At 40.4% G+C, this 23,969-nt stretch overlaps 1 protein-coding gene across 1 annotated transcript in view; it reads right to left on the bottom strand.

The window, feature by feature from the left end:
- Positions 1-23,969, bottom strand: part of LOC125459938 (dynein axonemal heavy chain 5-like) — a 259,757-nt gene that overhangs the window by 113,940 nt on the left and 121,848 nt on the right. Inside the window, exons 30-38 of the mRNA XM_059651530.1 lie at positions 23,041-23,194; positions 19,870-20,033; positions 19,179-19,335; positions 13,905-14,117; positions 8,195-8,419; positions 7,352-7,524; positions 1,786-1,964; positions 1,501-1,688; positions 598-792 (exon numbers count right to left, since the gene is read on the bottom strand). Of these exons, the coding sequence (XP_059507513.1) occupies positions 598-792; positions 1,501-1,688; positions 1,786-1,964; positions 7,352-7,524; positions 8,195-8,419; positions 13,905-14,117; positions 19,179-19,335; positions 19,870-20,033; positions 23,041-23,194 (1,648 nt within the window). The remainder of the gene's footprint in view (positions 1-597; positions 793-1,500; positions 1,689-1,785; positions 1,965-7,351; positions 7,525-8,194; positions 8,420-13,904; positions 14,118-19,178; positions 19,336-19,869; positions 20,034-23,040; positions 23,195-23,969) is intronic.

Here is a 23,969-nt window from a genome sequence, read left to right as displayed (position 1 = left end):
ATATTTTAAAGATCACATCCAATCCTGCAGTAACATTTCTATATACAAAAATGATATAAGATTGTTGCCAAAGCCTGGACTATTTCTGTTGAGTTTCTTTGATAAGCTAATGTGTGCACCATCAGGACCTGTTGCTTTTTTCGGTAATTCTTTTATTACAAGTTTCTTCCAGTCTAATTTCTCCATCTCTTGCTTGTACATCTTGGGTTGAACTGTTTCGGTCTCGTAAAAACTGAGGTGCAGTGCTCATTTGTTATTCCTGCAATCCCTGCATCCCATTTCATCTCAAATCATCCGTATCTTTTCGTTAACCATACATTATTTTAAAATTTGTGTTGATAAACTCAATTACTATTTCTCTTTAAGTTCCCTGCAAGTCTTAGCTCATACCATTTCTTAGCCCTTTTTGCTTTCCTTCTAGAATATTTGTGAACCATGCAATCTTCTTTTGCATGATCAGCCCTTGATTTGGTAAATGTCATTGTTGTTAAATTTCACTTTAATTTCTCTATTCATTCAAGGAAAACCAACATATTGTGCATTATTTATCTTTAGGAAAATCATTAGGTTTTCAGGGATTCAGGCTGGTACACTAACCTGTTTGGAGAGCTGCTCCTCACACAGTTTGTAAAGCATGAAGAACTTGCAAGCCAGGGCAGCATTGTCTATGAACCCACAGCTTGCCAGCTTGACACGGATGATGATCTGTCGATCAGGTACCATCATAGCCACTGACCGGAAATTAATTTTGAGGTTTTCTGGAAGTTCCTGTCGTCCAGCATATCCTGGGTTCTATTTAGTGGAGGAAAGCTTCAAATTTTATTTTCAGCCCCAAAATATATTTTCTGTTAAATATATTACATTCAATGGTTAAGAAAGACATCATGTTTCTATTAATTGCAATAGCATTGTGGAGTTCAGGCCCCAATCAGACAGAAACCTTTGTTGATTTTAACAGTAGCAATTCTGTTTAAACTAGGTACTTCATGGCTCCACAACTGACCCTCAGTAGCAGCAGTGCATTATCTACAAGATGTACTGCAGAATTTAACCAAGGGTCCTCAGACAGCATCTTCCAAACCCATGACAACTTCCATTCTGGAAGGACAAAGGTAGCAGATACATGAGCACAGTACATCTTGCAAATTCCCTTCATAGGCTCCCCTGCCTCACGTGGAAATATATTGGCATTCCTTCACTGCCATAGGATCAAAATCCTGGAATTACCTCCGAAAAGCGTCGTGGGTGTCTACAGCACATGGACTACAGTAGTTCAAGAAGGCAGCTCATTACCATCTTCTCAAGGGCAACTAGGGATGGGCAATAAATGCAGGCCCAGCGAGCAACACCCACTTACCACAATTGAATTAAAAAAGGGATATGACTAAGAAAGAACATAATGCCAATAATATAATAGTCATCCCCTTGCAGCTAATAATTACTCTTTCAATTTATCAATAAAATGAAGTTTGTCACGTAACAAAAATGCTTGCTTCTCACCATTGTAAGAAAGATGCCAAACTCTGGGTTCATTTCAATTGTCTCACTGTCTGTAAATATAAAACATTTCCTGTGTTCCTTTTTGCAAGTAAGGATGACGGCTATTTGCTGAGCAGCTACCGAAAGTACAGGCAAGTCAATACGATTGAATTCATCAAAACATCCCCAAGAGCCTGACTGTGCCAGTCCTAAAAATAATGATTAAAAATAGCACAGGCCAAATCAATTTCATTGTGTAACAGGCAGTTGCCACTGATCAAATGGTCATTATCTTATATCCATTACCTTTGAAGATTCGGCCAAGGCCTCGGAAGTCCATTTGATCCGAACAGTTGAATACAACCACATACTTCCCCAAACATTTGCCCATGTCTTTAACCGTTTCAGTTTTTCCTGTGCCAGCAGGGCCTGTGGGAGCACCACCCATATTCATCCCCATTGCTTGGGCTAAAGTAATGTAACACCTAAAAAGAAGTTACATTATGAATTGAATTGAAAGTATTCAGTTCCTAAGGAAATGTAGTTTTAAAGAGGATTGGCCAATAACTGGTGGCAGAATTGAAAAAATGTAATTCCATGGACAAATGAGAATATCACTTGTAGAAGTACCAGTCAGCTAGTGTTTCTTTTATATTTGATCGAAATGGTCAGCACAGATCATACAATGTGTGTGGAAACAGTCCATTCAGCCCAACAAGTCTACACTGCCCCACCTAAGAAACATCCTTCCAGGCCCATTCCCCTAATTTCCCATGTCTAACTCACCTAACCTAAACATCCCTCGGCACTATGGGCAATTTAGCATGGCCAATCAACCTACCCTGGACATCTTTGGCCTGTGGGAGGAAACCAGAGCACCCAGAGGAAGCCCACGCAGACACAAGAAGAATGTGTAAACACCACGCAGAAGTTGCTCAAGGCTGATATTGAACCTGGGCCCCTGGTCCTGTGAGGCAGCAGTGCTAACCACTGAGCCACCGTGCCTAGAACTTCCTGCAAGTGTGATGTGGCCAATGACTATTAAACGTTAGAACAGGCTGCTCAAACCTCCTGTGACAAATTTACAACAAAATTTGTTGGAAAGCTGATTTGAACACTCCACAGCGAGGACAGCAGAAGTACGAGAGGTAACAGATAGCTCTGAACCAAAAAGTAATATTTTGCAAGTCTAGTCGATTGATTAGATTTCCAATAAACATTGCCAGCATTTATTTTTATTTAGCGTTGGACAAGCATTCTCTGTTTAAAATCGGTGCTGTGCTGTTTGAGAAATTACAGTTTCATAAATTGGGAGATGCCCCAACCTGACACAACAAAATTTATTTAACGTATTCCCAAGATTCCAATGATACCGATCAAAGTACAATTTGCATTGGGCCACTCAGAGGAGGATAACTGCACTTGTTAAAAAGTTATATACAAACCATTTCTTCCAAATTAATAATTGTTTTAAATGCCATTTTTAATGTTGTACTTATCTATTCTCAACTTACTTTCTCACAGTTTCTACATTCCTCAAACTTTTTGCCCTCCCCCATTGTGCATAGCAATTTCTGACCGATTCTCCTTGTTCTACAATTTTCAGATAATATTTCTCAGCAACCAGAAACTTGCCAGTACAGCTGCCCAGCACAGGTATAGCGGATCAAATGCCCTCCTCTCATGCTGTTTGGTTCTATGATTCTATTTTATAATCTATTTCTTTCATTTGATTTTTGATTTAATCATGACCCTACTTATTTGCTGAAAGTTAAAATATTTCTTTTCAAGATATTACAGAAGAAAGGCATTTTATAAAAGATCCTGAGAGGACGTGTCAAGATGGTTGCTGAAAGGATGCATACCCTTATGGGAGAAACTATTTAAGGGACACCATTTAAAAATAAGGGGACTTCCATTTAAGATGAAGAGAAATGTGTCTCTTGGAGGGTTTTGAATCTTTGAAACTCTCTTTGCTGGAAGGCGCCGGAGGCAGAATCATTGGAAATTTTTTAGACACTCTGTCATTGTAATAACAAAAGCCACTTATTCCATAACTTGTGACTTTTTCACTCTAACTTCAAAGAAAATATGTTATTACAATGGCTCTAGGAAATTCCGAGCCCATGTATCGCATTTCTGCCACTCAGAATTTAAATATTATTTATGGCATTTTCATATTTTATAGAAGATTTTTCAAATGACAAATTGATTCTGCCTATAATCACAAGGAACCAATTGATGAGTAAAAATGATCTTGTGCTAATTATCAGTGTGCAGCTATATTGCAAGTGCAGAAAACAGCTGGATAAAATAAAACTAAATGCTTGTGAAATACTTTACCATAAGAACATAAGACCATAAGACATAGGAACAGAAATTAGACCATTTGGCCCATCAAGTCTGCTCCACCATTCAATCATGGCTGATAAGTTCCTCAACCCCATTCTCCCGCTTTCTCCCATAACCCTGGATCCCCTTGAAAATGAGGAACCTATGTATCTCAATCTTAGTTGTACTCAATGACCTGGCCTCCACTGCCTTATGTGGCACTGAATTCTATAGATTCACCACTCTCTGGTTGAAGATGTTTCTCCTTATCTCCGTTCTAAAGGTCTTCCCTTTACTCTAAGGCTGTGCCCTCAGGTCCTAGTCTCTCCTACCAATGGAAATGTCTGCCCAATACTCACTCTGTCCAGGCCATTCAGTATTCTGTAAGTTTCAATTAGATCCCCCCTCATCCGTCTAAACTCTGATGAGTATAGCCCCAGAGTCCTCAAACGTTCCTCATATGTTAAGCTTTCCATTCCTGGGACCATTCTCGTGAACTCCTCTGAACCCACTCAGGACCTTCCTGAAATATGGGGCCCAAAACTGCATACAATACTCCAAATGTAGCCTGACCATAGCCTTATAAAGCCTCAGGAGTACATCCCTGCTTTTATATTCAAGTCCTCTCAAAATAAATGCCAACATTGCATTTGTCTTCCTGACTACTGGCTCAACCTGTAGGTTTAGCTTGAGAATATCCTGGACAAGAACTCTGACAAGAAGTCTCTTTGCACTTCAGGCTTCTGAACTTTCTCCTCATTTAGAAAGCAGTCCATGCTTTTAGCCTTCTTTCCAAAGTGCATGACCTTACACCTTCCCATGTTGTACTCCATCTGCCACTTCTGTGTCCACTCTCCGAACCTGTCGAAATCCTTCTACAGCCTCTCCACCTCCTCGATACTGCCTGTCCCTCCACCTATCTTTGTATCATCTGCAAATCTAGCCAGAATGCCCACAGTTCCTTCATCTAGATCATTAATGCATAAAGTGAAAAGTTGTGGACCCAACACTGACCCTTGCGGAACACCGCTTGTCACCGGCTGCCATCTGAGAAAGACCCTTTATCCCCACTCTCTGCTTTCTGCCAGACAGCCCATCTTTTATCTATGCTGCACATTGCCTCTAACACCATGGGCCCTTATCTTACTCAGCAGTCTCCTGGGCGGCACCTTGCCAAAGGCCTTCTTGAAGTCCAGGTAGATAACATCCTTTGGCTCTCCTTGATCTACCCTGCTCGTTACTTCCTCAAAAAATTCTAGCAGATTTGTCAGGCATGACCTCCCTTGATGAAAACCATGCTGACTTTGCCCTACTTTACTATACGCTTCCAAATATTCAGAAATGGACTCCAAAATCTTGATCGGCCTGTAATTTTCTGTTTTTTGCCTTCCACAGGGGTGTCACATTAGCGATTTTCCAGTGCTCTGGGACCCTCCCTAATTCTAGCGATTCCTGAAAAATCACCATTAACACTTCCACTATCTCTTCAGCTATCTCCTTTAGAACTCTGGGGTGTAGTCCAACTGGTCCAGGTTATTTATCCACCTTCAGGCCAACCAATTTTACTAGTACCTTTTTCTTCGTTATGGCCACCATACTTAGCTCTGCCTCCTTACTGTCCTGAATTTTTGGGAGATTACTTGTATCTTCCTCTGTGAAGGCTGACGCAAAGTAATTATTCAGTTCCTCAGTCATTTCCTTGTTCCCCACTACTATCTCACCACCTTCATTTTCCAATGGTTTAGTGTCCACTTTTACTTCTTTTTTGCCCTTTATATACCTAAAAAAAAACCTCTTACAGTCTTCATTTATAATACTGGCTAGCTTACCCTCATATTTAATCTTCTCCCTCCTTTATTCTTGTTGCCCTCTGTTGGTCTTTGTAAGCCTCCCAGTCCTCTGGTTTCCCACTGCCCTTTGCCACGTTCTATTCTTTCTCTTTTGCTTTTCTGCTATCCTGATTTCCTGAGTCAGCCATGATTGCCTCATCCTCACTGTACCATGCTTCTTTTTCCTCAGGATGAATTTTTGCTGCATCTCTTGAATTACTCCCAGAAACTCCAGCCATTGCTGTTCTACTGTCTTTTCTGCTAGGTTCCTCTTCCAGTCAATTCTGCCCAGATCCTCCCTCATATCTCTGCAGTGGCCTTTATTCAGTTGTAATACCGTTACCTCTGATTCTATCTTCTCCCTCTCACAGGGATTTGAAAATATTCAGCAAAATGAATAAAAAGATGCCACAACAATGCCAACCGAAGGTTGCAGGAACAGCCCCTCATATTTTGCTTGGGAGCCCTGCAGCCTAATGGTATCAATGAGGACCTCACAAGTTTCAAAATCTCCCCGTCCCCGACCACATCCCAAAACCAGCTTAGCTCGTCCTTGCCTCCCTAGCCAGTTTAAGCTTTCTTCTGCTTATCCACTCCTCCCACCTCAAGCTCCACCCACCTCCTACCTACCAGCCTCATCCCGGTCTCCTTGACCTGTCTGTCTTTCCTGGACTGATCATACTCCACCCTAACTCCTCACCTACACTCACCTTTACTGGCTCTATCCCCACCTCCTTGACCTGTCTGTCTCCTCTCCACCTATCTTCTCCTCTATCCATCCTCCATCAGCCTCCCCCTCTCTCCAGAGTTATTTCAGAATCCCCTTCCCCTCCCCCATTTCTGAAGAAGGGTCCAGACCCAAAATGTCAGCATTCCTGCTCCTCTGATGCTGCTTGGCCTGCTGTGTTCATCTAGCTCTACACCTTGTTATCTCAGCACAATGTGTGTTTGGACCAATAGCACAAAGCAATTTGCTACATCAAACTGGACACCATGTGCCCTCTATGGTAATTAAAAAATGTTTGCATAGAATTGTGTGGAAATAGACAAATGCATGCAAAAAAGCTATTCTTGGTACTTAGAGTGAAGTTGATTGAGAGAAGGGCGATGATAACACATGCTGCTGGGCACAACAAATTGAACTGTGTCTGCTCATTTGAAAGGGTTTGGTAATTGATGCTCAGATTTGGTGAAACAACTGATACTAGATCTGGCTTTCTGCAATTTCAAGGAAAAAACTAAGAGGAAAAGAAAAAAAATTAGAAAAGTGGGTCAGAAAGTAGAGTCACTGATATAACAGGAACAAAAGGCTGGAATGGAGTTGTGCAATTTGCTGTCAGCTTTAATTCATGGAGCTTAATGGGTTCAGGGCTTATTCAAAATGAATTACAAAATGAACCCAAATTAGTCTATTCACCTTGAATTAGCAAATGTAAAAATATCTCCTGATAGAATCCTGAATAATGTCATTCCAAGTTACTTCGTACTTGATAAGGATAGTTAGCCAGTAACTTCTCAAAGGTAACTAGAGATGGGTAATAAATGCTGGCCAGCCAGTGATGCCCACAGCCCACGGTGAATTTGAAAGAAAAAGGACTGCAAAAGGCCACAAAATGACATGCAGAAAAGTGTGCTTTGGCCATGCATTCCTGGAACACAATGCCATCATTCAGACTTCAGCTATTCAACTTCAAAAGGAGCAAAGATTGTACCTGTCAGTGAGTGGAGTAATAACCAATCTATCTGTGCACCCCAGAAATTCATTTTGATAATGAAAATCAACATCAGTAATTGATATCTGCATTTTGTCAGAATCTTCAATGAAATAGAACCTGCACTGCTTCAACCATTCAAAATCCGTTGGAGATTTTATCTGCATCCTGTACTGTAAGAGATTAAAAGAATGAAAACAGTACTCATGTTGTAAGTATTATCCAAACAAGGAACATTTCTATCCCTGTCAAATCAAAATTAATGCAGCAAGACTGCTTTTATTTGTTGATGGCTGAAAACAGTCGACCCAATGTAACTGCGATCAATGGTCAGATTCTCAGTAAAGGCAAAAAGACATTACCCATTAAATAGAAGTTAGATGTATTTTGGCTCTTTCCAGATGGATTTCTTTACAAACTGCATGAGAATTCACCTCATACAACCTAAACCACCAAATATACTGAAGACACCCACATTTAAATGGACAAGAAGCATATCTGTGCAGAGTAGCAAAATACAGATAATAAGAGGAGAAAGGAGAGAAGAGGTACAAAAAAAATTCCTTCTGAATAAGAGATTTTGATTTAGGTATGCTGAAACTTTTTGATAGGGTTATTAAGCAGGAAGACAAAAATGCATATCACTGTATTTCCCAAATCCATTGTTTGAGAAATTAAATATTATGCCAATGTTTTGGATGGATATCATTTCAGATGACAAAAATAATTTAAAATATTTGTTTTGACATTAATTTATAATCTGACATCCACTAAAAACTTAATATATGTACAGATTAACAAGAACAAAAACAATTGTATCTAAGGTAGAGTAAAATTATTTACCAGCTGATCGAAGATATCTCTCTGATGGACATGGATTGTGATTAGAGTCTCATACTTCACACGCTCTTTAAGATTTAAATCTTTGGTTGTCCTATCAATCAGCATATTAAGAATTTCCAAGAAGTACTGGTTTGTTGTCTGCATGATTTTACGGTCAACTTTTGAAAGTTTTAGGGCATCTTGAGCGTCTCTGGTCCAAATCATCTGAATTCCAAGAAGGCCAATCTGTGATGAGCATTAATAACAATTTTAATGAGTTCTGCATTAACAACCTATTCACCAAAAATCAGGTTAGTAATGGGTCAGCCTTAGTACAAATGTTCAGAAATGAGCTGAATTCCATAAGTCAGGTGACAGTGAGAGTCAAGATAGTGTACGATCAAGCATGACATCCAAGAGTCCTCATTCCACCAGAATCTGTAAAAAAAATTATGTTCTCTGAAGTCACAGTTAGCACTAAAAGCTGGATATGGTTGTTGGAGGTTAATTACCTTCGCACCAGGATATTACCACTGCAGAGGCTCCTCATTACAGTGTCCTCGCTTCAGATACCTTAGTTGGTTCATGAAAGGCTTTCTGTTCGTCATTTAGTTAGAATGGGAATGTTCACTAATTATTTCAGTGTTGAGCTCTGTTTGCACATAATGAAGTTGTCCATCATCCAATGCAGCAAGATTTGTAAAGCATTCAGTCTTGTGCTGATAATTTGTAAGTAATTTGTGCTACACAACTGCAGTACTGATCTAGATGATGTGTGGAACAAGGGTCAGGTGCTGGTCAAAGACAATTTGTCACAAGCTATTGGTGCCTCCAAATTTAACTTGGACATCCCAATTATGTTGAAGTTATCAGCAATAATGTTACAAAGGTTAAGTCATAGCTGAAGGAGGACCACTTTTCACACAACTTCCAAAGATTCTGTGTGAAACAAGCAACTGCAAGACCTTGGTGGTCACGTATGTATTATGCTAGCCTGTGCTGAATGCAATGTGAAGTTTATGTTTGATGTGGTGGCTTGTGTTGAGCTGAAGCCACACAGAAATGCAAAACCTACACCAAGTTGTTGCACATGCTGAAACTGAATGTGGATGACAAACATGGGAATGACCCTGGTTAACTCAGTCCAGCATGTCTCACTGCATGATGGAGTGTGCTGAGCCCTCGCCTGCAAGGTATGCCATCAATGGCTGTTCTGAGATCCATGAAACTCTTCCATTCCTTCTATTTTTGTTGCAAGTCCTATCCACTGACAGTCATGGGCCCTGCTGCTGGTGGCATGTTGGTTGCTGCGGCTGCCTATCTAAGAAAGTGAAGACAAATGCAGGAGGAGCAAGGCTGATGACACAAGCCCCGGCTCCACAATGAGCTGGCTCAGAGAATCAAGTGCACCCAGCTCATGGAGAGATCGCAGTCGCACAGACCCTTACGATGTGTGGGGTGCTCAAAAGTTCAGAGTATTCTGGTGGCAACTCAAGTTCCTGAGCACAGGCAAGGTACGGTGCCAGCACAGACTCTGTGTGTTCCTGGAACTGTGATGGATGATACAGTGGGATCTGAGGGCTGTAGGAGTATGAGGCCATCCTCTCCCAGTAGCTGTGAAGGTCACTACTGCACTGAAACTCTATGTGACAGATTCTGTGTAGGAAGTGACAACAGTCCTGTGTGGGATCTTTTAATCATGCAACGACAAAGTATCAAGATCAACACCATATGTGCAAGATCAGACCAGTTTGTTTTGTTCTCAAGTGATGAGGTCAGCTGGATTCAATAACATTGCCAGGATCCCCCAGGCCCAGTGTGCCATTTACTACATAGATGTGATACAGGGGACACTGACAAGGTCATATCACAATGCTCTAGAACTCATCAACAGGGTTCCATTCGATAAATGTTTAGGTGATCAGTGCTAACACTTCCCGAAAATGTATGTCCACTACTCTGGCAGCTGCTACAACTCCTATATCCTGGAGCACCCTCACAATCCTGGTACGTTTGAGGGCCCAAAGCCCTTACAAGGTTGGTAATAGGACTACCTGAAGCGACCATAGCTCATGACACTTTTGCACAATCTTCTGACTGATATGGAATGCATGCAAACCAAGCCTCAACCAGGACCATGATAGAGCAAACAACAGCGCCTCTGATGATGTGATTCCACTGCTTGGGCCAGTCTAAGAAGTCCCTCCAGTTTAGTCCAAACACAGTGTGCTGCGTTATCGTGACATGCTGTGCCCTGCACAATTAGGCCTGGCAATGAGATAGATGCTGAGGAACTGAGAGTGCAAGATCAGTCTTCCAAGGATGAGGACACTGGGGACAAGGAAGCTGTTCTTGTCCATGAAGATTTCAGCTGTACTGGGAACTGGGTGTTACAAGCCAGACTGTACCTCACAGATACCCAGTTTCAATAAATGTGGGTTGGGTGCTGTGGACAATGATACTTTGTAAAATAGTTGTTGGTCAAGATGCTTGTTGCAAAGTTGGTAGAGTATTTGTGGACTGGGAGGCAGGACATTTGAATTTGGTGTTTGTAAAATGGTAGGGGGAAAGCAACACGTGTTCTTTTGAAAGATGGTGAGCTTTCTACGCTTAGAGACTCAGAAAGGATGTCTGTGGGCAGCAGCTTGTGGGCTTGCAGATGCAGAGGTCCTGAATTGATACATTTGTATCAAAGGCTGCACAGTCAGCAGATCAAGCTGCAGTTTTTTGATTTGTTATCAAGTCAACAACTTTTGGATTTAGCTAATTAATTTGCACAGGCACTCGGATACCAAAAACCAATTAAATTTAAATCCGCTGGTTTTGACAATAAAGGGCCGAATATATTGTAAAGAATTTTGATATATCATCAAGGGTATAAAAGAAGGGGCAGTTGGGCAAAAAGGATGGCGAACTGCTATCTGCAAGAGTTAACAGCTCTCGAGAGAAAATTGCTAGCTGTCACAGTCTTCTCTAAGTTTTACAGAAAGCACCATCAAAATCAAAGGCATCTACAGCACAACTAGTTAATATACCTGATAGAAGAATTTGACAGAGAAGGTGTTCCTGACAGAATATTTGACGAAGTAGTCACGGAACATTCCAGAAAACAGGTAACCTGCTGTAATTTCAAAAGACTAAATTCTATTTTTAAATGTTTCCTTTATATAAATGAGACTTGTACTTATTTGAACGGCATACCATTAGAATCTTGTTTTAATCAGGAATGGGTAGTAGTTAGAAGCATTATAGTTGGTTTGTTAATAAATCAGTTAATTTGTTCACTGTTACAGTTAGGTAAATAAGTTGTTACTTGTTGATTATAAAGTGACTTTCAGGGGTTAATTTTACTTCACCACTAGAAGTTCCTGAAAAAATGGATTACACCCCTTCTCACACTCCTTTTAACGGATTATAGGGCAAGGTACTTCTTTGGTTTTTTTTTGGTTTTAGTTGTCAAGGTGGGAGGGTTCAACCCCCACTTTATAATATGCTGAAATCTTTTTGGCATCTTGGTAGCAAGGTTCAGCCTCTCTTTGCTTTTCTTGTGTTGCCTTTTGTACATAGAACACGGAACATAGAAAAGTACAGCACAGTACAGGCCCTTCGGCCCACAATGTTGTGCCGTGGATTAATCCTAATCCAAAAATAAAATAACCTAACCTACGTTCCCCTCAATTCACTGCTGTCCATGTGCATGTCCAGCAGTCGCTTAAATGTCACTAATGACTCTGCTTCCACGACTACCACTGGCAAAGTATTCCATGTGCTCACAACTCTCTGGGTGAAGAACCTCCCTCTGATGTCTCCTCTATACCTTCCTCCTAACACCTTAAAACTATGACCCCTCATGGCAGTCAATCCTGCCCTGGGGAAAAGTCTTTGGCTATCGACTTTATCCATGCCTCTCACTACCTTGTACACCTCGATCAGGTCACCTCTCTTCCTCCTTCTCTCCAGAGAGAAAAGTCCAAGCTCAGTCAACCTCTCCTTCTAAGACAAGCCCTCCAGTCCAGGCAGCATCCTGGTAAACCTCTTTTGCACCCTCTCCAAAGTCTCCACATCTTCCCTATAATAGGGCACCAGAACTGGACACAATATTCCATGTGTGGTCTCACCAGGGTTTCTGTTTTTGGCCAATGGTGTGTCTGTTTGTAATGTTTCCCTACTGGACTATGATAAGATGCAGATCAACAGTGCACACTGGGGACAGAGTATCACACTGAGAGGGTGTTCAGACAGGATATAGCTAAGGACAGGCAAAGTATGTGGTGTGAAAATTAAACGCTGAGGGAATGTCCTAGCTATGTGCTGTGGGCAGTGCAACTTTGTGCCATACTCCTGCCAGTGAGGGACAATGTCAGATTGCCAATGATTGTCCAGGTGTACAGTGGCTTTTTGAAGATAGCACAATTGCAAAGAATATTAGTCTTTCAGTGAATATCTGCTGAGCAATGCGTTGTTTTGGGAATGGCACCTGGTAAGATGGGGCGGAAACTGGAAATGAGGGAGGCCATAGGAATGGGGTAATTAATGCGGCAAGCTGGGGCAGGATAGGGCTAGAGAACTACTAGGCTTCACAGTGAAAAAGCCTTCAAAAATAAAACCTGATGCAACTTGCACTTTGTCGAAAAAATAAGATTTGGCTCAATGTTTTTTCTGGTTTTCTTTTTAGATGGCAGCTGCTTATTTTTCTGCCCATTACACCTCCCCTGCAGTCATCAAATTGAGGGATACCTGATGACTCCTTTTGGCTTTGCTCCATCAATGTTTTGTCATTTAATATCTCCCCGTCTTCAGTCTTATCACACATCTTCTTTCTTGTTTTTTCTACCATGCCCATTTCACCTCGTTAAGAGCTAACACATTTCTATCACTTCCAATTATAATGAAGACACCAGAAATATTAACTTGTTTCTCTCTTCAGACATGCTGAGTATTTTCTATCATTTTCCATTCTTATTTCATATTTCTAGCAACCTCAATATTTTGATTTTGGAGCCTTTGCCAATTGCTTTGAATAGCATTGGGGCGGGACTGGAGACTTGAAGGTGAGGAGGGTTCCTTCTGCTACACTACTAACCACATGTTCAACTGTCAGAGTATAAGTGAGGGCAGTAGCAGAAATATTGAGTACTAACACATCACAGCTGGCTGTTGCAACAGTTAGTACATGTTCAGCGCAGGTGCTAATACCGTCACACTCATGGAATTTGGTGTGATGTGTCCCATTTTAGTGACCATGAGGGTGATTTTGGAGGAGGGCCCAATCCTTCTGTCTAGGGTCTTCTTCAGACAAATAAACAAATAGGTTGTTGCAAACAGCCTTGAGGTCAAATAAAATGAGCATCTTAGAGTTCATTTGTAATTACCATTGTAGATTGCACCAAAAACTAAATTATAATGAGCTTTGTGTTTTGTTTCCGTTAGCATATCAACAGAAATCAATGCTTACAGATCAAAAACCTGATAAACATTGGTCTCCTATCTGAACCCGAAGCAACAAAAATTCAGCTCCCTTCTAAATTTTTAATGTATGAGAAAATCATGTTCATGGCAATATATATATTTTTTAAAACTCCCTTTCTTAACAATAAATCTTGATGTAGCCATTAAAGTTGAGAGAGAATTCATTCATTTATAAGGTTGGATTACAATCAGCTTTCAAAACATGTTTTTTAAGTTGTTTGACAACAAAATAACATGCTAATTCATAGATTTCAGAACTTACCTGGGCACAGGATGTATTCAGGAAGTCAATAAGATTAAAATGTTCTTCCTGTATTACATAGGCAGCATTCCGAATAATACCATGAAGTGAACTTTGAGACTCCTTCAGCAGAGAATTCAACCAAACTTCAACATTTCCTTCTGATACAACTGGTTTATCAAGTTCAATCGTGTCCCCTTCTCTGGAGCACGCAGCCAAAATGTGATCATAGATCTGTATGTAAAAATGTGTACCTTTGGCCCAAAATACTGGATTGTGCTAGGAACCATATTTCCACAGTTCAGTACATGGTTGTACATTCCTCACATCTGACATCACCATTATAAAAAGACACCATGTTACCTAATCTTTTAGAAAGTAAAATTTCATAAAAATTAGATAAGTTTTTGATTTGTAAGAATTCCTCTAGTTACTAAAGATGGAAATTAATCCAAGTAAATTGGAGTCTTGCCTGCTAACTGACGAGCCAACAATGGCCCTATATTAATGAAATGTGAGGCTGGATGAACACAGCAGGCCCAGCTGCATCTCAGGAGCACAAAAGCTGACGTTTCGGGCCTAGACCCTTCATCAGAGACGGGGATGGGGTGAGGGTTCTGGAATAAATAGGGAGAGAGGGGGAGGTGGACCGAAGATGGAGAGAAAAGAAGATAGGTGGAGAGGAGAGTATAGGTGGAGAGGTAGGGAGGGGATAGGTCAGTCCAGGGAAGACGGACAGGTCAAGGAGGTGGGATGAGGTTAGTAGGTAGGAGATGGAGGTGCGGCTTGGGGTGGGAGGAAGGGATGGGTGAGAGGAAGAACAGGTTAGGGAGGCAGAGACAGGTTGGACTGGTTTTGGGATGCAGTGGGTGGAGGGAAAGAGCTGGGCTGGTTGTGTGGTGCAGTGGGGGGAGGGGACGAACTGGGCTGGTTTTGGGATGCGGTGGGGGAAAGGGAGATTTTGAAACTGGTGAAGTCCACATTGATACCATTGGGCTGCAGGGTTCCCAAGCGGAATATGAGTTGCTGTTCCTGCAACCTTCGGGTGGCATCATTGTGGCGCTGCAGGAGTCCCATGATGGACATGTCATCTAAAGAATGGGCGGGGGAGTGGAAATGGTTTGCGACTGGGAGGTGCAGTTGTTTATTGCGAACCGAGCGGAGGTGTTCTGCAAAGCGGTCCCCAAGCCTCCGCTTGGTTTCCCCAATGTAGAGGATGCCACACCGGGTACAGTGGATGCAGTTAACACATTGGCAGATGTGCAGGTGAACCTCTGCTTGCCAGTTTGACACTTGTGGTTAACAGCAGGCCTGCCTTGGGATTAAAATAAAACTTGAGGGATATAAACCCAATTCCCCAAGAGCTGCCTGCCCAAGGCTGACACTTCCACATTGTCCTCAGAGAGGAGCAGTGGTAGTTTCCGGCAACATATCCAGAGAACAACAGCAGTAAGAGACCCACATCACAGGGAGGGTGGCCGGGTCACAGGATGGGATTCACTGGTTGGCATTACTAGGAAAGAATAGATTGTTCTCAATGTCATTTTTCAGACACCCCACATTGTGACTACCACAACATTATTAAATACTAGTGACAATGATATGGGGCTCTTAAGTGGACATTTTTTGCCCACTCAATTTAATGTCCCTACCTGCCAACTTGCGTTGAGGGAGGGCATAAATTCTATTCTAAGTGCGTGACATTATTCATGTATTATGTAGAGTTTCATTGATAAAATTCAGTGCAGAATCATAAATATACTTCAAACCTATGACCTCTATCACCATAAAGACAAATAGGCAGCAGATTCATGGTAACAACACCACATGCAATCCTGCAATTACCCTTCCAAGCCAATAATATCCTGACTTGGAACCATATCGCTATTCTCTCACCATCACTGGGTCAAAATTCTGGAACACATATCCCTAACAACATTATGACTGTCCCTGCCCCAAGGGACTGCAACTCAACAGGATAGCTCACCACTGGATTCTCAAGGGCACATAGAGATGACCAATAAATGTTGATACTGTCAGTGACACCAACATCCTATGACCAAATAATTTAGAAAATATTCTGAAGGAATCTATTTACAATTATTCATTGTCAATAAGGCCGAGAGGAATGCTTGCCTCTGCAGTTTGTCAGCCCGATTCAATTAACAGCAGTGTCGTTACTGATTCAGTTTTCATGGTTCCAAGTTCAGGATCAGCATTTAAGCATAAAATTTAGACATTGCAGTGTTTTATTTGAGTGACTGTCCTTTGCTTAAGATTTTAAACTGCAGGTGGGAGTCAGAGATCTTTTGACCTTGTTCAAAGAATTGCAGAATGTCCTTTCAGAATCCAGCTCAACTCTCTTCCTTGAAACAACATGAACAGAAAAGTTTGTTGTGAAACTTAAGTGTGGCCATAATAAGTGAGACAATGAGGGAAGGCCCCCCCAATAAGTTTAGGGTAAGCCTGCTTCCATTTTACTGGCTTGGTACTGCTTTAAATTATTTGAGCGATGGTTGTTCAATTAGAAGGAGGCAGGTCTTCCATTTATCTCCAGAAGGATTTCCAGCCTCATAGACTTGAGTAATTGGATATGGGCACCTCTGCTCATTGGTAGTGCCAGTATGAGTGGTGAATATTGCTATTGCTAGGAGGAGATTGAAGAAGGCAGAGTCAGAGATAGAATGAACTTTCAGGTGTATCTGGAATTTCACTGGGGTAAAGCTGATAGGTCTTGATTGGGGAGTTGAACAGGATGGGCAATTAGGACATGGAAAGACAAAGCTGAGGGAAAGAACCTCTAAGTGACATTGGAGACTGACGAGAGGAATCCCTCCTACTTTTAACTGGCAAGCAATCCACAGGGTTAAACCTAGCAGGCTACATGTTTACGATTGGCCTCTTCTGCCTCCCAATTAATCAAAATGGTAGTGGATGAGACCCTAAACTGAGAAATCTCTCCCGCTACTTGTAAAAGCAAGCATGGAGCAATTTGTAGATATACACATCTGTTTTCCTGCCCTAAGATGGCGAATAAACTTCAGCCCAGAGTCTCCCAACTTTGTGAGAATGACTATAGTCAGTGTACTTCAATGTAATTAATTGCATATGAAGTATTTTGTATTATTTCTCTTAGACCTGAGAAGGAATTACATTGATACGTCTTAAAGGCTCTTGTGGCAGTAGTGTCCCTACATCTAAACCAGGAGGCCTCGGTTATGAGTCCCACTTGCTCTAAAGATAAGTAAAAAACCTCTGAACAGATTAGTTCAAAACATCTAGATACAGGTCTTTCCATTCATCAACACAATCTCAGCAATACTATCTATAACCACCAGAGGCTGTTTGAGCACATTTTATAAAATATCAGCAAGTTTGAAATTAAGTAGTGCATTTTAAACTCCAAAGTTTTCTAATAAATATGGTGGACTATTCCAAATCACTTTTGCTCTAATCCAATCACCAAAAAGAAATGTTACATGATTGTGCAGCTAGAATATAAGAAAGGCAGGAGCTTAAACTCTGAAAACCAGTGAATAGTGATGATGTGCAGATAAGGAAATTAGTTATATAGATACTCAAGTGATAACTTTGAATTCAAATCTGCTACAGCACATATAGGTAGCAAAAGCACAGCAAAATCATGTTCTGCTCTATTCTGAAGAAGGGTCACTGTACTCAAAATGTTAATTTTTCTCCACAGATGTTGCCAGACCTGTTGAGTTTCCCCAGCAATTTTTCTTTGTTTGTTTCAAATCTTTAGCATTTCTTTTTTAATTTGTTAATGGAAATGTGGGCATTTCGGCCAAGCCAGCATTTATTGTCCATCGCGAATTGCACAGAGAGCAGTTAAGAGTCAACCACATTGCTGTAGATCTGGGGCCACATGAAGGCCAGGCCAGATCTCTTCCCTAAAGGACACTAGTGAACCAGATGGCTTTTTCAACTATCAACAATGATTTCATTAGATTCATAATACCAGATGTTTTTAATTGAATGCAAGCCTCACCATCTGATGTGGTGTGATTCAAACCCATATCCCCAGAACATTACCTGAGTGTCCACATTAATAATTTAGTGACAATACCGCTAGTCCAGTGCTTCCCCGTGTTCTGCAGTTCTGTTTTATATTTAAATAGATTTAGTATGAAAGACTATCTAGATACAAGGGGTACAGCTAATTCCAAAACTTGTGAGATCAGATAATGACCTTTCTTTACAAATAGCAGGTATCCATATCACTAAGAACATGATCAGTGTGCCAACTGACCCTGGAAAAATCCATTGCAATTCAGTGGTCTTGGTTTTGATTGGGCCCCAAATTTAATTTGTTTAACAGAATCATATACTGCTTCATAAATCAAAACCATAATTTCAGTTTAGATGCCCAGCTGAGTTCTATTTCTGCAATTTAGCAAGCAGCTCTAATTCTATGATGGCTCCAATGAGAAGTAGAAATCAGATGGCTTCCCTACATTGTGAATCTCTGACAATGGTCTCCATTTTACGCTATTGGCCTTGTATGGAGAAGAAAGAGGCTTCAACCCTGACAAAGCCCATAGTCATGGGGGGATTGAGTGCAACATAAGTGCCGATGAAGCACTAATATTCTCTATCATGTACACAGTTTATTCCATGGACCAGCTGTAGACATCATCAGCTGCAACACTCAAGGCCAACAACTCTTCTGTGTTTTGAAAGATAGACGTTATAATCATAGAGTATAGCACAAAAGGAGGCTATTCGGCTTATTGGCTGTGGCAAATCATTCAAAGAGCAATTCAGTTAAGCCTACTCCCCCACTATTTACTCAACATCTGAAAAGTTTTTGTCATTCAAATTAGTTATCCAATTCACGTTTGAGCTAAGATCAAATCTGCACATGAATCCTGTCAGGTCATCCCAAAACCTATCACTTGCTGCATAAAGAGATTTCTCATCATGTCTCCACTGGCTTTTTTTTTGCCAATCACCTTGAACATCTGCCCTCTCCATCAAGAATAGGACAAATGGCAAAACGGAAACAGGAATGTGAAGTGGATCAAAAGGTTTAAATGTTATTATTTTTAGTTAAACGTAATGGCAGAATCACAAAAATGCCAGAAAGAAGTGATTTGCCTATTTTATTTATTGCGCCAGTGCTAATTCTATACATTGGGTACCTACAACAATCCAAACTATCCCATCTCTGCATGGCCTGCAATGGCGCTATTTCATTACATGGGGTTAATTCCATAGTAAAAGTCCCTGAAGGAATATTTTCTTATATTAATTATATAAACAATTCAAACTTACCTTCTCATGGAATAGTACCATTTTAATATTGTCAAATACATGAAGCAAATGAGCTTGTATAGTATGCGAATCAGAAGCTTGTCCCAGAATTTCCAGCAGGGTAGGGTCTGATACAAAGAAGAACCTTGGAAACACCACACGCTTCTTTTCCAGATAGCTGTTATGTAATAGCAACAGGAAAGAAAGTGACAAATATGTCATTAAAACTAAGCTTTGGTTTGGACACTTACCATTCCCTATGAGGAAAAAATAAATGAGCATATATTTTGAATTATGGTACAAGAAAGAACCACAATCTAAATCAGACAAGAGACTCTAGGAAAACCTTTTCACATCACATGAAATGCCAGCCTTGCTTGGCAGAGGCCTGGGAAGAAATAATATGAGCAAGGACCTAGAAATATAGACTCTCACAGCAGAGAAAGATGCCTTTTGATCCAGCTTGCCCATTTAAATTATTTGAAGATCTGTTCAAAGATCACTAATGAAAGGGACAGAGAACAGTGCAGAAGACTGAAACATTCGCACTTGCTTGAAAAACAGGAACAGGCTGTTACACCTCTGCTCTTTGCAGCCTGGATATTCATTTTAAAATACCTAAAATCACAAACTAAATATCTCAATTTTTTTAGTCACAGTTAAAAGTAGTAATCTCAAAGTTAACACTATTTGCCACCATTACAGCATTTACCCAGTTAATGATTTCTGACACATTTCAAGTTGTTCCAAGAGATGCGGTAACAGATGGACCATGGCTTCATCTCCTGTACAGCACTGAACCACGTTAGGAATTTCATGGGCACGGCTCATGATCTTCATCCACGACTTATCTATGTTGGAAAATCTCTTTGCTTCCTGTTGTGACATGGAAGATTTGGTAGATTATCTTTGGAATTTTTTAACGGTAACATTTTAAGGTTGAAAATCCATCACATACAATTTTGTTCCTTGAACTGTTTTAATTCTGCAATCCATTCAAACTCTTGCCTTATATATGCTTATTTTAAAATTTTACTTACATTATGAGTTATAGATTCTAACATTGTTGTTTGGGCAAAGGAGCAGAAAGTTTATTACAGATCTCACAGAATATAGAAAATATCACATTTCAAGTAGCTTACATAAATCTGGAACAGAGAAACTTATGTCTATGATGAAAGAATTCTTTCCTAGCTGTATAACTAAAAGCTACAAGATTCCTAATGTACAGGGAACAAAATGTGATCGATCTCTAAAAAGAGGTGCAGAAATCACAATACTCAAATAGCATATGCTTGTTGATCGTGATGCAAACATCACACAAGCTTAGGCTTACTGTCAATTTCAACAACTTCAGCATCCAGCCAGAACTAACAGGTCTTCAAACAGAGGTGCATTGTTACAGGAGCAGATGCTGGCAGACATGCAAAAAGTGATTCAGATCTGGAAAATTTGAAGAGTGGCACAACATGGGAAAACACAAGCTCCCAAATATGTGGGCACTATTGTGAAGCTTTGGTGGAGGCAATTATAGAAGAGATGTCATCTATCTATAAATGCATCAAAATCTTTTCATTCCTATGTTCAGAGAGCACAGGATCACAATAGACAATGTCAGTAGTGAAGTCTCAAGGACCTGATTGTAGTGCTGCAAGAAATTCGAGGATTTCATGTAAATTATCATAGTTAATGACTGTACCTTCCATTGTCATATCTTAGCAATTGCACCATTTCATTGCACACTGTTCATTTACCACACTCCCTTCACAAACCTACCAACAATCTCTGTCAATCAGTCCACAACATTGACATTCATGTTTCATCATTTCCGCATACACTTAGGACTGCTGCATACCTCACACTTATGTCTCTCAGCATGCTCACATACTTCCAGTTACTCAAGCATTAGAACCTCATCCAAACAGTTTGAACAACGTGCATTACTACCCTTTCCTGTCTCTTACTGGACAAGTTTCCACCAGCAGGCTGCAGCAGGACCTACTTAGAGGGGATAGATGCATCTATGTACCCCAATTCTCATGAAGGAAATAACAATTATTGTGATGAATAGAAAAAAAAACTTCAGATGCCTTTTAAACATTGTAATTGTACCTATACCCAGCACTTCCTCATGAAGTTTAAACCACACGTGAGCCACTCTCTGTAAAAGAAATTGCCCCATATCGTTTTAAAATCTCTGCTTTCACCTTAAAAATGTGTCCTATCCTAGAGAAAAGACATCTACCACTAACCTTATCTACATCTCTCATTATTTTATAAACCTGTACAAAGGTTGCCTCTCAATATCCTACATTCCAGTAAAAACAGTCTCAGCCTATCCAGCCTTTCTGTTCAACTCCAACCTTCCATACTGGGCAACATCCTGCTGGTCAACTCTTTTGGCACAATATTAGATTGAATCATAATGCAGCTGATCAAAATTTTCACTGCAGCACAAGTAGCAGTCAGCCAACATTTGACATGTAAAGAAAGCTTGCTGCGCTGCAAGCCCATATTGCTGTCATCATGATTGTTGACCGTAGTGTGCAAATGAGCCTGCAGAGTGCCATTGTAGCTTAGCAAACTATCCTCCAATAAGCTACTATGGTACAGCCTCAGAAGAGTGGCAGCAGATCCATGGAGTTTGAACCTGCTGCTCCCTCTCAGGAAAAGAGCACTTGTGCCTTTGACACTCTGTCCTCAATGTTGCCTGTGAGGCAGCCAGGCCAGACTACAGTCACCGATTACCAAGCAAGTGTAGTGTGCAGCCAGGCTTTCCAGGATCAGAGCTGCTGGAGGCCATCCTCCAAGGCTATGGAGTGTCTCTCCCACTGAAAGTGAAGATCCTTTCATGCTGTAGCCGCTGTAGCCGTTTTGACACTGCATGACAGTACTTGATAGTACAAAGTCACACGGAAGGCAGGTATTAAAGAATTCTTAATATTCATAATTTTCAAGACAAATCGGGCTCTCGTAGTGATAGTTTTATATTGGCAAATTGATTCAGAATACTTATTTCCCTATTAAATGTCTTAACATATTGTTCCTCACTGACATTCAGGAAGGAAAACTAATATCTGAACATTCTGAGTGGAAATGGTGACCTGCCCCATCTTTCAATTTCCTCATCCAGCAGCCTGTCCTACTCTACAAGTTAGGGTGCATTCCTTGGGAAATTCCTGTTACTGCACCCATGTATGAGAGGAACTAACTTGTGCAGAATCTTTGAGGTTAGCGAAAGGTTCTTCAACTTCATACCATTCCCTGTTGACTTCTGCAGCTTTAGTTTCCCATCAAAAACACTTACAAGATTGAATCAAAAGCCAGAAGAAGAGTCAATCACCAACTAATTTTTCATGAAAGCTTTAAATACCAATAGTGGTGAAGTGGGTATGAATATGGCTCTCTTAATTATACATTAATTTTTCTGGAGAATGAAACGCTTCTCCATTAGTAAGCCAAAATGAATGAACTTTGTTGTTCAAAACACACTTATTCTCTTAACTACAAGGTGTTGATTGATATAAGCATGCACCTTTCTCACATTCTGCTGTTAATATCCTTGTAATTGATGTCTGAGGGATAAGTGATTTCCCTCCACATCACTTTCCTCTTAAGATTCTGTAATTTTTCCTTCCACTTTCTTGCTCTAAGCATCTCACTATTCCCAGTGAGAGAACCAGGGACCTCAGCAGGTATGTATCTACACTTGGTACTAAGCATTAATACATTGGCACTGATCCCATGAGCCCATGTCTTCAGTTGCTTCCCTGGGGCTATTTGATATTAAAAAAGAAAATTCCCCATCAGCTGAAAATTTTGTTACTTTGTCTAGTCATGCATTTCCAGGTGAGAATTTTATTGGAAGTAAATTAAAGTTGACCTTTGGAAGCTGCTTGGCGATGTCTCCAGCCACAAACACTGCTTCCAGATATATCCACAGGTTTTGTACAATCAGCCAGCTCTCAATTATACCCGTGGTGGATGACAATTTATGTACCCACTTTTGAATGTGTGCTTTGAATGGAACATTGTACCTGAGAGAGCAAAATAGGCATGTTAGATGAACTCACTGACAATCTGGATTAATTTACTGTTTTATACTTATTTTTGCTGTACTGGATGTTGAGTTGAATTTTACACTGAAATTGTTAATGTAAATTTGAGCAATGCATTTTGAATAATGGATACATAAGCTTGACATCTATACATAACTGTCAAGTGATGTAAGTTTTGGACCCGTTTATTTCATAATATATTTATTTTAGTAATTGCTAATGGTACACAGGAAATTTAATCTAGGTTTTAGTACTGCTAATTCATAAATGTTACAGAACTGATTTTGGATACACTGCTTAAAAAATAAAATGTAATGATGCTCATGAAATAATAATCTTTGTACTCATACAATACCTTACCAAAATTAAACTTCTCATTTCTATGACATATAAAGATATTGTGTTTTAATTCATCACTGCCTTGATCAAATTATCCAATCATTCAAATTCATTATGGCAGAGAAAGTAAATTCAGATTTTAGGGACAGCAATACTTGTAGCAATTTGACCTTTTGGAACGGAATATTTTGATGCTCACTTTTAACAGATAATTTGTCACATGCAATTTCATAGAGACTTGAGCTTCAAATTCCCCATGGGAACATTTAGAACAATGTCACAACCTCAGAATATGAGACATTTCAGTCCAAGGTGGGGAGAAAGTTCTTCAGACAAAATAACTGTAGATATGTGGAATTCCATATATGGAGGGCCAAAGGTCGAGGTGATAGATTTAGAGTCATACATTGTACAA

Source organism: Stegostoma tigrinum, chromosome 16 (assembly GCF_030684315.1).
Source record: "Stegostoma tigrinum isolate sSteTig4 chromosome 16, sSteTig4.hap1, whole genome shotgun sequence".
NCBI lineage: Eukaryota > Metazoa > Chordata > Chondrichthyes > Orectolobiformes > Stegostomatidae > Stegostoma > Stegostoma tigrinum.
The sequence above is the reverse complement of the archived record's forward strand: the minus strand, read 5'-3'. Positions and strand labels throughout refer to the sequence as shown.